Consider the following 13602-nt stretch of genomic DNA (forward strand, 5'->3'; position numbering starts at 1 on the left):
GCCTCGGCGGCGGAGGCCGGAAGTGAGTGTCTCACGAGCCGCCTGTCTTTGGTGCTGAGGGTCCGCGTGGCAGGGAAAGGAACTGGCTGCTGAGGTAAGAGCGGGACCCAGCGCCTCTCTCCCCGCGCTGGGCTGTTGCCACGTGGACTGCGGGACTGCCCCCGTGCTGCCCCGTTCTCGGCCAGACCCGGGCTTCTGGGTTCTCGCCCTGCCCTGCCCGCTGCTGGTACGGGGCTGCGGCTCGTCTCCCTGGGCCCGGGTGGAGCGTATTTCGGTGCCGAGTTAGTCCTGGCGTCGGGGGAGACTCCTCACCCCCACTGGGTTCACTCTGCTGCTAACAGACCGACCGGCCCTTGGGCGCCCCTTCACAGCTCCCCCCTCGGCTTCCCGCCGGCGCGGTGACCGCACGGCCTGGTCCTGGTGTTCAGAACGGGCACTTGGTGTAGCGGCGCTTGTACGGTGCTTTAACGGGACGATGACTACTTAAAAATCACACTTCTATTTGGAAACCTTTGCTGTTACAGGAGATGCCTAAGGCTCCATCCTATAAGCACTTACGTGAATACCTGTGTGCGCTTCAGTAGCCCCACTGATTTCAGTTGACTACTCGTGTGTTAAATGATGTCTGCATGAGTGCTTGCAGTGTTGCGGGCTAAAATTTCTATAATGGAAAGAGATTAGAAAGGAGGTGTTGTGAACCTGAGCTGTAGGTAACTTTAATAAGGCGTGTAAAAAGGTTACCTCTCCCTGTCTTTGAGTCCACCTGGCAGCTTTTGTGGTTGTACAATAATGTTTTCCTTCCTTTATGCTGTGTGGAAAACATGAGAACAGCCATACAGGGTCAGGCCAAAAGTCCATCTAGCTTCAGAGGGAATGAACAACTCGTACAAACAGGGAACATGAATTCAGTGTTACTCCTGAGGGAATTCTGTGCTAAAACATTAAAAATTCTGCACACAATATTTCAAAATTCTGCATATTTTATTTGTCAAAATAACACTATAATTACAACTATTTTGGTAATTTATTTCAAAATATCTGTCAGCAGGGATGTCTGCAGCAATACAGAGCAGAAAAGAAAATTGCTGGTCATTTTTTTTTTTTTTGCAAATTGATTCCTTTACTAGGCATATTAATACAGAACTTTGTGTAATTCTTTTAAATTACGATACAGAACTATTTCCTGCACCTGTCAGAAGCATGTAAAGGAGGAGCTGAGAGATAGCAAAGGCCCCTGGGAGTGAACCTGGGTGTAGGTGAGAGGTTTTTCTTGGGGGGGGGGGGGGGATTGTTATGGTGTTGGGAAGTCTCCCCCATGTAGACCCTGACTGACCCCAAGCCTCTCCCATTCAGTCAGGCACGTCTGCTCCTGTCCCCACACCCCCCATCCCCATGAATCTCTGCAGCCACCCTCCCCTATCCACAGGCTCAATGCTGTCACCCCACTGGCTCCTGAGCTCATGCTCCAGTCTGTCCCCCTCACTAGCCATTCTGAACCTCAGTCTGTGACGCACACCCCCCGCCCAGCAGTCCTGTGTGCCCCACTCTGTCCTAACCTGGCTCTGCAGGCAGAGTGCTGTGATGAACTCTGCTCCTACAGGAATTCTGCCACACTGAGTGTAGAATTTTATATTTTCCCACATGAAACGCATTTTGCCAAATAAGTGCTGCAGTTCTGCCTTTTGCACACCAGAGGCCACTGTGGCGCTAGAACAGACGCATGAATGTGTCAGGCTGCTCTGGCGCCACAGCGGCCTCTGGTGGGCAAAAGGTGGAACTGATGCACTTATTATGACCGAAAAGAAAAGGAGTACTTGTGGCACCTTAGAGACTAACCAATTTATTTGAGCATAAGCTTTCGTGAGCTACAGCTCACTTCATCAGATGCTCACGAAAGCTTATGCTCAAATAAATTGGTTAGTCTCTAAGGTGCCACAAGTACTCCTTTTCTTATTAGGACCTATCACTCTCACAGATCTTGGGAGACAGGCCCCCTGTCTGCTTACAGACAGCCCCCCTACCTGAAGCAATTACTCACTAGCAACCACACAACAGAACCACTAACCCAGGAACCTATCCTTGCAACAAAGCCCGTTGCCAACTGTGTCCACATCTATTCAGGGGACACCATCATAGGGCCTAATCACATCAGCCACGCTATCAGAGGCTCGTTCACCTGCTCATCTACCAATGTGATATATGCCATCATGTGCCAGCAATGCCCCTCTGCCATGTACATTGACCAAACTGGACAATCTCTATGTAAAAGAATAAATGGACACAAATCAGACGTTAAGAATTATAACATTCAAAAACCAGTCGGAGAACACTTCAATCTCTTTGGTCACTCGATTACAGACCTAAAAGTGGCAATTCTCCAACAAAAAGACTTCAAAAACAGACTCCAACGAGAGACTGCTGAATTGGAATTAATTTGCAAACTGGATACAATTAATGTAACTTAAATTAACTGGATGAATGCACTATAAGGTGGGTAGAAAGTTGGCTAGATTGTCGGGCTCAACGGGTAGTGATCAATGGCTCCATGTCTAGTTGGCAGCTGGTGTCAAGTGGAGTGCCCCAGGGGTCGGTCCTGGGGCCGGTTTTGTTCAATATCTTCATAAATGATCTGGAGGATGGTGTGGATTGCACTCTCAGCAAATTTGCGGATGATACGAAACTGGGAGGAGTGGTAGATATGCTGGAGGGCAGGGATAGGATACAGAGGGCCCTAGACAAATTGGAGGATTGGGCCAAAAGGAATCTGATGAGGTTCAATAAGGATAAGTGCAGGGTCCTGCATTTAGGACGGAAGAACCCAATGCACAGCTACAGACTAGGGACCGAATGGCTAGGCAGCAGTTCTGTGGAAAAGGACCTAGGGGTGACAGTGGACGAGAAGCTGGATATGAGTCAGCAGTGTGCCTTTGTTGCCAAGAAGGCCAGTGGCATTTTGGGATGTATAAGTAGGGGCATAGCGAGCAGATCGAGGAACGTGATCGTCCCCCTCTATTTGACATTGGTGAGGCCTCATCCGGAGTACTGTGTCCAGTTTTGGGCCCCACACTACAAGAAGGATGTGGATAAATTGGAGAGAGTCCAGCGAAGGGCAACAAAAATGATTAGGGGTCTGGAACACATGACTTATGAGGAGGCTGAGGGAACTGGGATTGTTTAGTCTGCAGAAGAGAAGAATGAGGGGGGATTTGATAGCTGCTTTCAACTACCTGAGAGGTGGTTCCAGAGTGGATGGTTCTAGACTATTCTCAGTGGTGGAAGAGGACAGGACAAGGAGTAATGGTCTCAAGTTGCAGTGGGGGAGGTTTAGGTTGGATATTAGGAAAAACTTTTTCACTAGGAGGGTGGTGAAACACTGGGATGCGTTGGCTAGGGAGGTGGTGGAATCTCCTTCCTTAGAAGTTTTTAAGGTCAGGTTTGACAAAGCCCTGGCTGGGATGATTTAATTGGGGATTGGTTCTGCTTTTGAGCAGGGGGTTGGACTAGATGACCTCCTGAGGTCCCTTCCAACTCTGATATTCTATGATTCTGTGAACTTAGGCTTGAATAGAGACTGGGAGTGGATGGGTCATTACACAAAGTAAAACTATTTCCCCATGTTTATCCGCGCCCCCCTCCCCCTTCCTCAGACATTCTTGTCAATTGCTGGAAATGGCCCACCTTGATTATCACTACAAAAGGGTTCCCCCGCTCTCCTGCTGGTAATAGCTAACCTTACCTGATCATTCTCCGTACAGCGTGTATGGTAACACCCATTGTTTCATGTTCTCTGTGTATATAGATCTCCCCACTGTATTTTCCACTGAATGCATCCGATGAAGTGAGCTGTAGCTCACGAAAGCTTATGCTCAAATAAATTGGTTAGTCTCTAAGGTGCCATAAGTCCTCCTTTTCTTTTTGCGGATACAGACTAACACGGCTGCTACTCTGAAACTAGGCAAAATGTGTTCTTTATGCGAGACAGATTAATTCTGCGTGTCTGCAGATATGCAGAATTCCCCCAGGAGTAGAACGTGCAGGGAACAGAATGAAACTGACTTAAGCTTAAAGTGCTGTCAAGTGTAGTAAGTAAATACAATAGAACCTGAGAGTTACAAACACTTCAGGAATGAAGGTTGTTCTTAACTCTGAAATGTTTGTAACTCTGAATAAAATGTTTTGGTTGTTCTTTCAAAAGTTTACAACTGACCATTGACTTAATACAGCTTTGAAACTTTACTATGCAGAAAAAAATACTGCTTCCCTTAATTTTTTTAGTAGTTTGCATTTAACACAGTACTGTACTGTATTTGTATGGGTGGGGGGAGTTGTATCTCTGCTGCTGCCTGATTGCATACTTCCAGTTCCAAATAAGGTGTGTGGTTAACTGGTCAGTTTGTAACTCTGAGGTTCTACTGTAGAGAAAATGGAGAATTATTTCCTCTAGATTTCATTTATAGCAACTTGAAGGATTATTTGTAGTAACAAGCAAAAAGAAAAAAAAATTAGTGTTGCACACAATTTTACCTCAGTCTTTAATAAGTGCAGCATTATAATAGCCTTTATGACATAGGGTTTTATATGGAACATATACACAGCAGAATAGTATTTTCATCCTCATACAGATGAAAAATTGGTTGAATTAATATTACTCAAACTTTCAAAAGGAAAAAATATATTTGGGTTGAGACCCAGCATTTAAAAAATGAGAATTTCTGGACAGCTGTGTGTCTGAAAACAGGGCTGTGAACACTATCTGTGAACACTGCAGTAAAAATCCATTGGAGGAGGAATTTTCAATCTCAGCACTTCAGAACTAGCAACATCAGACAGCAATCCCCTGTTAGGGGAACAAAGCACATGTGCACACTCCCTCTATGCATCTAGCATCATATTCCTGCACAGGGAACATGACTCATCCACTCTGCAACCAACCATTTCTTTTGAGCCAGGCTGGGTACAAGTCAGACTCTCATCCATCCTTATGCAGTTCTGTAGATACAGAGATGAACATAGTATGAGAAACCAAATAGAACAGAGTACACATGACCTTCATCTGTTTCTTTCTCCAAGTTAAAGATGGCAGACTATGAAAATCAGTCGTTGTCAGAGTCCGAGTCAGAAGAATCGGTCATCACTGACAAAGAGGTAAACTTAATCCCAAGGAGCTTGAGCAAGATTTCCCCAATGCTGTGTGGGGAGAAGGAGTGCAGATTCCCCTGGATGAGAACACCTAACCCTACACAATGAAGGGGGTTGCGGAGGAGGCATCAGTTAGAACATCAAGCTTCCCCAATTATACTAAAATGTTTCACCACTGCCTATTGTGTGTGGGAGGGGTGTCAGCAGAAAAAGATCATAGAATATCAGGGTTGGAAGGGACCTCAGGAGGTCATCTAGTCCAACCCCCTGCTCAAAGCAGGGCCAATCCCCAGTTTTTGCCCCAGATCCCTAAATGGCCCCCTCAAGGATTGAACTCACAACCCTGGGTTTAGTAGGCCAATGCTTAAACCACTGAGCTATGCGTCCCGCCTTTCTTCCCCCCGAGAGCTCTTCTCTCTTGTGGCCTGTTGTGGATAGGATTTCACATTTTTTATCTGAGTTCTTATCCTCTATCCATCAATGTGGTGTGTGAGCCCCTGACATGTTCTGCCTTTATCCCCTCCCCTTAGTCGGCTGGCTTTCCTGATTATGGATGTGCTTATGAGTGATAAGTTCCTGCTTTGGCCCAAGTGTTCAGCCCCTGGCAAGGGACATAATCTATCTTCTCTGGACCAATCTGTGACCAATCTCCTTCTGTGCAGCTCCAGGCAGCATTTTCCAGGGGTGCCCTGAAGCCAGGGCTGAATGTTGTGCTTGAGGGGCACAAGAAGACTCTTAACAATGTGGTGAGTACTGTGTCTGTGTAGGCTGTGACTCTGGTGTGTGCATGCAAGTGCTTATATGGGAAGAGTTTGCTTTTGAAGGTTGGGCTTGTTCATGTGGCTACCTATAGGAATCACAGAGGTTAGTGAATTAAAAACTCTTAGAGCATTTATTCAGTTATCGCATACATCTTTGGTGGGGAACACTGCAGTGGTAAAGGCTGGGTTTGTTATGGAACTAGTACTGTCATACCAATTTCCTTTTTACACTATGAAGTCCTTAAGTGAGTTGATCATGTTCTTCGCTGCTTTAATGCTGAGACACCACGGTCGATATTACTCATTGACTTTAGCTTCCATGTAGATTACAGGATTTGTTCGTTTACGATTTTATGGCCTGTGGCAACTATCAGGTTATCTCAAGTTGTTGAAGACTCAGCTGGCCATACTGAGGTTTAGGCATTTGGGTTATGATTAAACAGTAGAAGGTTGGATAGTCAATCCATATCAGGGACCAATGGTTAGAGCCCTGCACTGATACAAAATTTGAATCTGCATCCATCTGCAAATATTGTCCGGGGATGCGCATATAAAGTGGATATTGGCAGATTTGCTGGGCTCTACCAATTGTTGCCTCCTCCCCAGGATCCTGGGAAGTAGATCCCAGCTGAAGGAGTCCAGTAAAGTAACTTTTCTTTGCCTTTTTGGGTTTTAATTTAGTGTTTGGTTCACTTCAGATTTTATAGAAAATGTTTTACCTTTGCCACAAGGCTAACCTACCAAGTTTGAAGCCATTATATGTCTTTTTTGTGAACCTTTAGGTGGGTGGATCCAAAATCAGAAACTGAGCTTCCATTAGTTCATCATAACTATGGTTTGACTGCCATTACTACATAATGCAGTTCCCTAGTGCATACTCGCTGTCCCAGAACAGCTTTTGACGTACCAAAACACTTTCTGGAGTGGTCTTGTGGGGACACAGAACTGGTGTGTGGCAGGCACGTGTTTAGGGAATAAAATACCTTGCTGGAGGAAGATTTTTAGCTTGTGGAGAGCTTAATAATTGGGCTGGGCCCAGTTTGTTCCAAAATGCACTTGCAAAAGGTCAGTAGAATTACTGGCTGGTTGGTGTGTATGCCTGCCTGGCAGTATTAGACCACTGCTCCCAACACTCACTCTGCACAGCTCAACGCTATCGTAGGGTATGTCTGCACTGCTGTTGGAAGGTTTGATCTAGATAAATCAAAGCTAGCTTGAGTAATAATAGCAGTGAAGCTGCTGCAGTATGGGCAGCTTCACGGATTTACTCTTCCCACCCAGACCCTAGGTACATACTTGCTGCAGCAGCGCGGGCAGAGGCTGCTCTTCACTCCTATTGTTACTTGAGCTAGCTTTAATCTAGCTAGATCAGAGCTAGCTCGGGTATGTCTAGACTTGCTTCAGTCACACCTCCCAGTTGCAGTGTAGATATACCCGTAGAAGCACACTCATTTGCTGTCATATTAACTTTAGATTCTTTAACAGCAGTGTTATTTTTGCGTGCCCAAAAGTGTACTGAGTACTTTCCACAATCTAAAATCAAGGTTGCTGTTGCATGAAAGAGTGGGAAGCAAGGAAGGAACAAAATTATAAGATCACACAATCACTCGTTTAAATCATGGACCTGATCTGGTGTTTGATCCTGCCTCATTTCCCTTTCTCGGGGTTCTCAAACTACACCCAGATTCTTGAGTCAAACACCCCTTCTTGAGGTCTGGTTTATTAAAACATCATCACAGTTAAATGTCAGGTTAAGTCAAAACAAGTCTGTCCCCACTCTGCAATTTTTTCCTCCAAAACTCCATTCATGCTGCCTGGCATTTCCTCAAGCTGCTTCTTAAGGCTTTTCATCTCCTGCTCCTCATTGCAGCTAGCCTTTGCATTTAGCTGGTATGGAGCGCTCCTTCTCTGGTCCTCTTTGACCCTACCTCTCCACAGGAATCTTGCTGCTCTCTTAAATTGAATTCAGCAGACAGTCTTATCTGCCTCAAAGGCCATCACCTGGGGAGGCAGCTAACAAGTCAAGGGTGGGGTTGAGCCCAACTCCCTTAAAGGGGCAGCCCATCCTAATATGGAGATATAGAATTGCTAGCCTTCAAAAGACAAACTTGTTTTGTGTCTTGCTGTTAATAGAACTGTCCTTCTTTTTCTAGGATGGCTTGAAGCAATGTTTGTGTGAATTCAAGCAGCAGCTTGCCTGGGTGGAAAGGCTGGATGTGACCTTGGGTCAGGCACCAAACGTCATGAGTCCAACCTCATATCACACACCTGACAAAGCCACCGTCGACCCTGAGGATGACTTCCAGCGAGAGATGAGCTTGTGAGAGGGGGCGACGTTCTCCTATGGGGCCCCAGAGTCATACCACACACATGGCCTATCCACATACACAACCTAGTGTTGCATCACTATCACATCTTGCCATGCTCTGCACGCCATCAGTGTCGTGCCTTCCATCCACATGCCGATGTCACATCACTTTCGATCCTTAATGCATATACATGTGTAACAACTCGACACCCATGTGTCATGCTGCTATAAACCCTAAAAATATATTCCAGAATAGAACAAGACATCTTGAAGCTTGAAATCCTTCCCTGTTTTGGATTCTGAGATTTTGTGCTTTACCCTCTTTTGGCAGGCCTGGATTATAAAACGATCAATCATGAGAAAATATTTTAGTAATATAAATCTTGGTTTTTACTTAAAATAGACTCTCTTAAAAAATTGTGCTTTATATTCAGATAATTTAAATCTTGGGTAGATTAAAAAAACTTTGAATTTAAGTATGAAATAAGTGTTGAATTTTCTTGTCAAGAAAATTCTTTTTTTTAATTAAATTCAAATATATTAAGTTCTCTTTAGAGAACTGCTTCCTTACAAATCTAAACTTCAAGGGGAAAAAAAATATATTAACGCATATCAGGCTGTATTTTGTGTGGAAGGCACTCAGGTACTTTAGTAATGGTTGGCAGTAGAAAATCCTAAAATTGATGGGGGGGGGTTTGTATCTGTGACCTCCTACCCAGAGGTCTTGAGGTGGTCTCTATTTTCATGTGGGATATTATCTCGTTGAAACAAATACAATGAAATCCTTCAGACTGTCTTAATTTCCAGGACACGAGAAAATCACGGGCACTGCAATTTTTTTTGTACATGGTGGTATTCTGTACATTCTAAACCTATATTAAACTTGCCAAGGTAGTTGCACAATGTAAAAAAAATTGCTGCCCTGTTAAACCAGTCTTATAGAAAACTGTCTCCAATGAAATAGCAGGAGCTGCAAAGGTGGTAACTAATTTCCATGCCTAATTAAACAGATCATTTCTTTTAAAAATACCTGTAGCACACCACTAAGGTTCCAAAGTGAAAATGGAAGTTCCTGTAGCATCTTGGTGTCATTGCAATTCTGCCTATTTTATGGTTTGCATTTTACAGTACAATTTGTAAAATTGTAAACTGCATGTTAACCAGAAAAACAGGAATAGAAATACAACGTGAGCTATGTGTCTCGGTTAATGTTGTTGGCACCTTAATTTCTGGGCTCTTTGCATTTTTAATGTTGCTCTGATATAGTTTTGGGATTTTATGTAAATTGTATTTATCTTGCATGAAATAGCTAATATGAACTGAGTTCCTGATGTCCATGCCCAGTGTGCTTTAGACCTTACTGTTAACTTTAACTTGCTGTCCCATTGTTTTCCCAGTTACCGTCAGGCCCAGGCAGCGGTGCTGAAGGCCCTTCCTTGGCTACATCACCAAAAAGTCCCCACAAGGAGGCCAGATGATTACTTTGCAGAGATGGCCAAATCTGACCAACAGATGCAGAAGGTATTAAACTTGATTTGGCATTGGATGTCTTTTCTTCCCTCAGATTCCCGAGTGTAGGTCTTAGACTACGTAAAGCACAGACTTTAGGATTGAACAATGATACATGAGTGAAACATGGTCAGACTTGAAGTCTGTCAGCACATATGGAATCCAGACTAGTGATCTACTCTGTCTTCAGGAGTGCCCTGTAATAGATGCTTCAGAGGAGGGTGCAAAAAAACACATATAATGGACAATTTTGAAATAGTCTGCTCTCAGGGGAATTGTAAAGTGAAATAGAAATGATTATAATAGGGAATTGGGAGTTAGGAGTGAATTGGATCCATCACATATTTTAATCCAGAGTCTGTTAGGTTCATATTACAGAATTTGTTTTTTATAATATTAAAAACACAGGACTTTTTCCTAATGTTCTCATGACCTGACAGAATCTTGCTGAAGCCCTGACCATTATCCCCAGGGAATTATGGCTTGTTGTGAAGCACTTCACTATGGAACAAGTTTTTCTTACTGTTAGTGTTGGTTGTCTTTGAAGAGCAGAGGTTTATTCTTATGCTTCAGTTGTTACCTCCACATATTGCAGAACTTTCCAGTAAGAATCTCTCTAATCTTTGGATTGATTGTATAATTGCATTCTTTCTTAAAGTCCAGTAAAAGCTTTTAATTGTTTGGGGGCGAGGAGGAAGGGGAAAGATTGAATTCTGTCACAGGGAGAGGCCAGTGATTTCACTAACATTATCCAAGATTCAGGTCCCTTCTAGGGGAACTGCTCAATCTCGTCTATAAATCCAAAAGGATTGGGCAAAAGTGATAGCTTTGTCTCAATCTGTTCAGTAAGAGCTTGTTCTGTTGAGGCTGCACTTGATCTCTGTACATGCCATTAATCTTCTGGCCAAATCTGGGTTGAAGAAAACCAGAAGACCGGGAGTTTCTGCAGTGAGCATTCCCAAACTTGAGTTATCTGACCCTATTAGAGAGAGGAAGCTGTATCTAAAAATCACTACATGCAATAGAGAATGTGGCACTGGGTCTAGGCAGCAGCTTTAGGAGGACCTTAGGGATTTAATAAATATAGACTACATTTAGTGCATAGTGTAAAGATTTACAGCATGTTTTATTTTTATACCTGAGTAATGGCCCTACCCATATGGCTTATCCATCTCATGGTTCGCATAGCCACATCTTCCTTTGCATAACAAGAACATTTATTTTGTTTCCTAATAAGATTCGACACAAGCTCAAGAGTAAACAGGCAGCAATGGAGAAGTCTGAGAAAGCAAAACAGCTTCGTGCATTGAGAAAATATGGCAAAAAGGTGAGGAGGTGGAGAAACTTATCGGGCAAGAAGGAAACCCATCGGTGGCAAGACCCTGGAGCCTGTGGGTGGTGATCCCAGATATTGTTTGGGAACCCAGAGAGTGAAACCTCTTGGACAGCATTTCCAGCTGTTGTTTGGGGACACTGCGAAGGAGGGCCTTGAACATGACCCTGTTTGGCCAGTTTACTATGCCTGTTTGGGGGTGTGGAGGGGGAAAATATAAAGACAGTGGCACCCCTTGGGAGCGTTTGTAGTACAGTAGGGAGAAAAACCCATATTATCTCTTGTTACAGGTACAAACAGAGGTTCTGCAGAAGAGGCAAAAGGAAAAAGCAACTGTGCTGAATGCAATCAAGAAATACCAGAAAGGTGAAGTCATCAGTCTCGCCACAAGAGAGTGCTGAGGGAACAGGAAGAGGACAGTGAGATAAGAGCACTGCAGCATGTGGGGTGTCATTAGCCAAAACTGGAGAGGAGTGAGTTGGAAAAGGGCACTGCTGAACGTAGAGATACACAGAGCAGCAGTAGTGGTAGCACAAAGACTCTTAAATAGGCAGAGCCTAGTGGGCGATAAAACTGCCATTGACTAATGCTGTAGCTCTTACATTGGAAATTCTTCTGTCTGATTCAGTGGTAGCAGCTCCACAAATGTTCTGCTCTTGCAGGTCTCTCTGACAAGCTGGATTTCCTGGATGGGGAACAGCCACCACCACATCAAGGGAAGAAGGAAGGAGATGGTGGTCAACGAATAAAGAAAGGGTGAGATGGGGAAGTTTGAGGCATTGCAGCTGGAGCCAGTATATCCCCATCTGAGTCTACAAAGCTATTTTTCAGGATAGTACCAGACCCAAGCTATCCCTGAGATGGCAGCAGATAATTCCCAGCTCTTAATGCTAATGTTCAATCTTATGCACCTCAGAGAGGAGTTGCAGCTCATAGCATACACTTGCAGAGAGGAAAGGTTGGTTATAAACAAGGTGGGGCAGAGAGTGGAGTGTCTTAAATATTTTTGACAGGTTTCAGAGTAGCAGCCGTGTTAATCTGTATTCGCAAAAAGAAAAGGAGTACTTGTGGCACCTTAGAGACTAACAAATTTATTTGAGCATAAGCTTTCGTGAGGTACAGCTCACTTCATCAGATGCATTCAGTGGAAAATACAGTGGGGAGATTTATGTACACAGAGAACATGAAACAATGGGTGTTATCATACACACTGTAAGGAGAGCGATCACTTAAGATGATATAATACCAGCAGGAGAGCGGGGCGGAGGGGAGGAAAACCTTTTGTAGTGATGATCAAGTTGGGCCATTTCCAGCAGTTGACAAGAACGTCTGAGGAACAGTGGGGTGGGGGGGAATAAACATGGGGAAATAGTTTTACTTTGTGTAATGACCCATCCACTCCCAGTCTCTATTCAAGCCTAAGTTAATTTTATCCAGTTTGCAAATTAATTCCAATTCAGCAGTCTCTCGCAGGAGTCTGTTTTTGAAGTTTTGTTGTTGAAAAATTGCCATTTTTAGGTATGTAATCGAGTGACCAGAGAGATTGAAGTGTTCTCCGACTGGTTTATGAATGTTATAATTCTTGACATCTGATTTGTGTCCATTTATTCTTTTACGTAGAGACTGTCCAGTTTGACCAATGTACATGGCAGAGGGGCATTGCTGGCACATGATGGCATATATCACATTGGTAGATGTGCAGGTGAACGAGCCTCTGATAGTGTGGCTGATGTGATTAGGCCCTATGATGGTGTCCCCTGAATAGATATGTGGACACAGTTGGCAACGGGCTTTGTTGCAAGGATAGGTTCCTGGGTTACTGGTTCTGTTGTGTGGTACGTGGTTGCTGGTGAGTATTTGCTTCAGGTTGGGGGGCTGTCTGTAAGTAAGGACTTGTCTGTCTCCCAAGATCTGTGAGAGTGATGGGTCGTCCTTCAGGATAGGCTGTAGATCCTTGATGATGCGTTGGAGAGGTTTTAGTTGGGGGCTGAAGGTGATGGCTAGTGGCATTCTGTTATTTTCTTTGTTGGGTTTGTCCTGTAGTAGGTGACTTCTGGGTACTCTTCTGGCTCTGTCAGTCTGTTTCTTCACTTCTGCAGGTGCATATTGTAGTTGTAAGAATGCTTGATAGAGATCTTGTAGGTGTTTGTCTCTGTCTGAGGGGTTGGAGCAAATGCGGTTGTATCGTAGAGCTTGGCTGTAGACAATGGATCGCGTGGTGTGATCTGGGTGAAAGCTGGAGGCATGTAGGTAGGAATAGGGGTCAGTAGGTTTCCGGTATAGGGTGGTGTTTATGTGACCATCGCTTATTAGCACCGTAGTGTCCAGGAAGTGGATCTCTTGTGTGGACTGGTTCAGGCTGAGGTTGATGATGGGATGGAAATTGTTGAAATCATGGTGGAATTCCTCAAGGGCTTCTTTTCCATGGGTCCAGATGATGAAGTTGTCATCAATATAGCACAAGTAGAGTAGGGGCATTAGGGGATGAGAGCTGAGGAAGTGTTGTTCTAAGTCAGCCATAAAAATGTTGGCATACTGTGGGGCCATGCGGG

The 13602-nt window shown here is 44.3% G+C and overlaps 1 protein-coding gene across 2 annotated transcripts in view; it reads left to right on the top strand.

Moving 5' to 3' along the window:
- EBNA1BP2 (EBNA1 binding protein 2) overlaps positions 1-13602 on the top strand; it is a 19332-nt gene continuing 5730 nt past the window's right edge. The window contains exons 1-9 of one of the 2 annotated variants that reach the window (XM_073358055.1): positions 1-94; positions 1175-1256; positions 5071-5145; positions 5802-5885; positions 8054-8220; positions 9606-9729; positions 10955-11044; positions 11341-11416; positions 11713-11806. In XM_073358055.1, the coding sequence (XP_073214156.1) occupies positions 5077-5145; positions 5802-5885; positions 8054-8220; positions 9606-9729; positions 10955-11044; positions 11341-11416; positions 11713-11806 (704 nt within the window). In that variant the 5' untranslated portion in view covers positions 1-94; positions 1175-1256; positions 5071-5076. The remainder of the gene's footprint in view (positions 95-1174; positions 1257-5070; positions 5146-5801; positions 5886-8053; positions 8221-9605; positions 9730-10954; positions 11045-11340; positions 11417-11712; positions 11807-13602) is intronic. The other variant, XM_073358056.1, reaches the window with a different exon arrangement.

This window comes from Lepidochelys kempii, chromosome 8 (genome assembly GCF_965140285.1).
Source record: "Lepidochelys kempii isolate rLepKem1 chromosome 8, rLepKem1.hap1, whole genome shotgun sequence".
NCBI classification, from domain to species: domain Eukaryota; kingdom Metazoa; phylum Chordata; order Testudines; family Cheloniidae; genus Lepidochelys; species Lepidochelys kempii.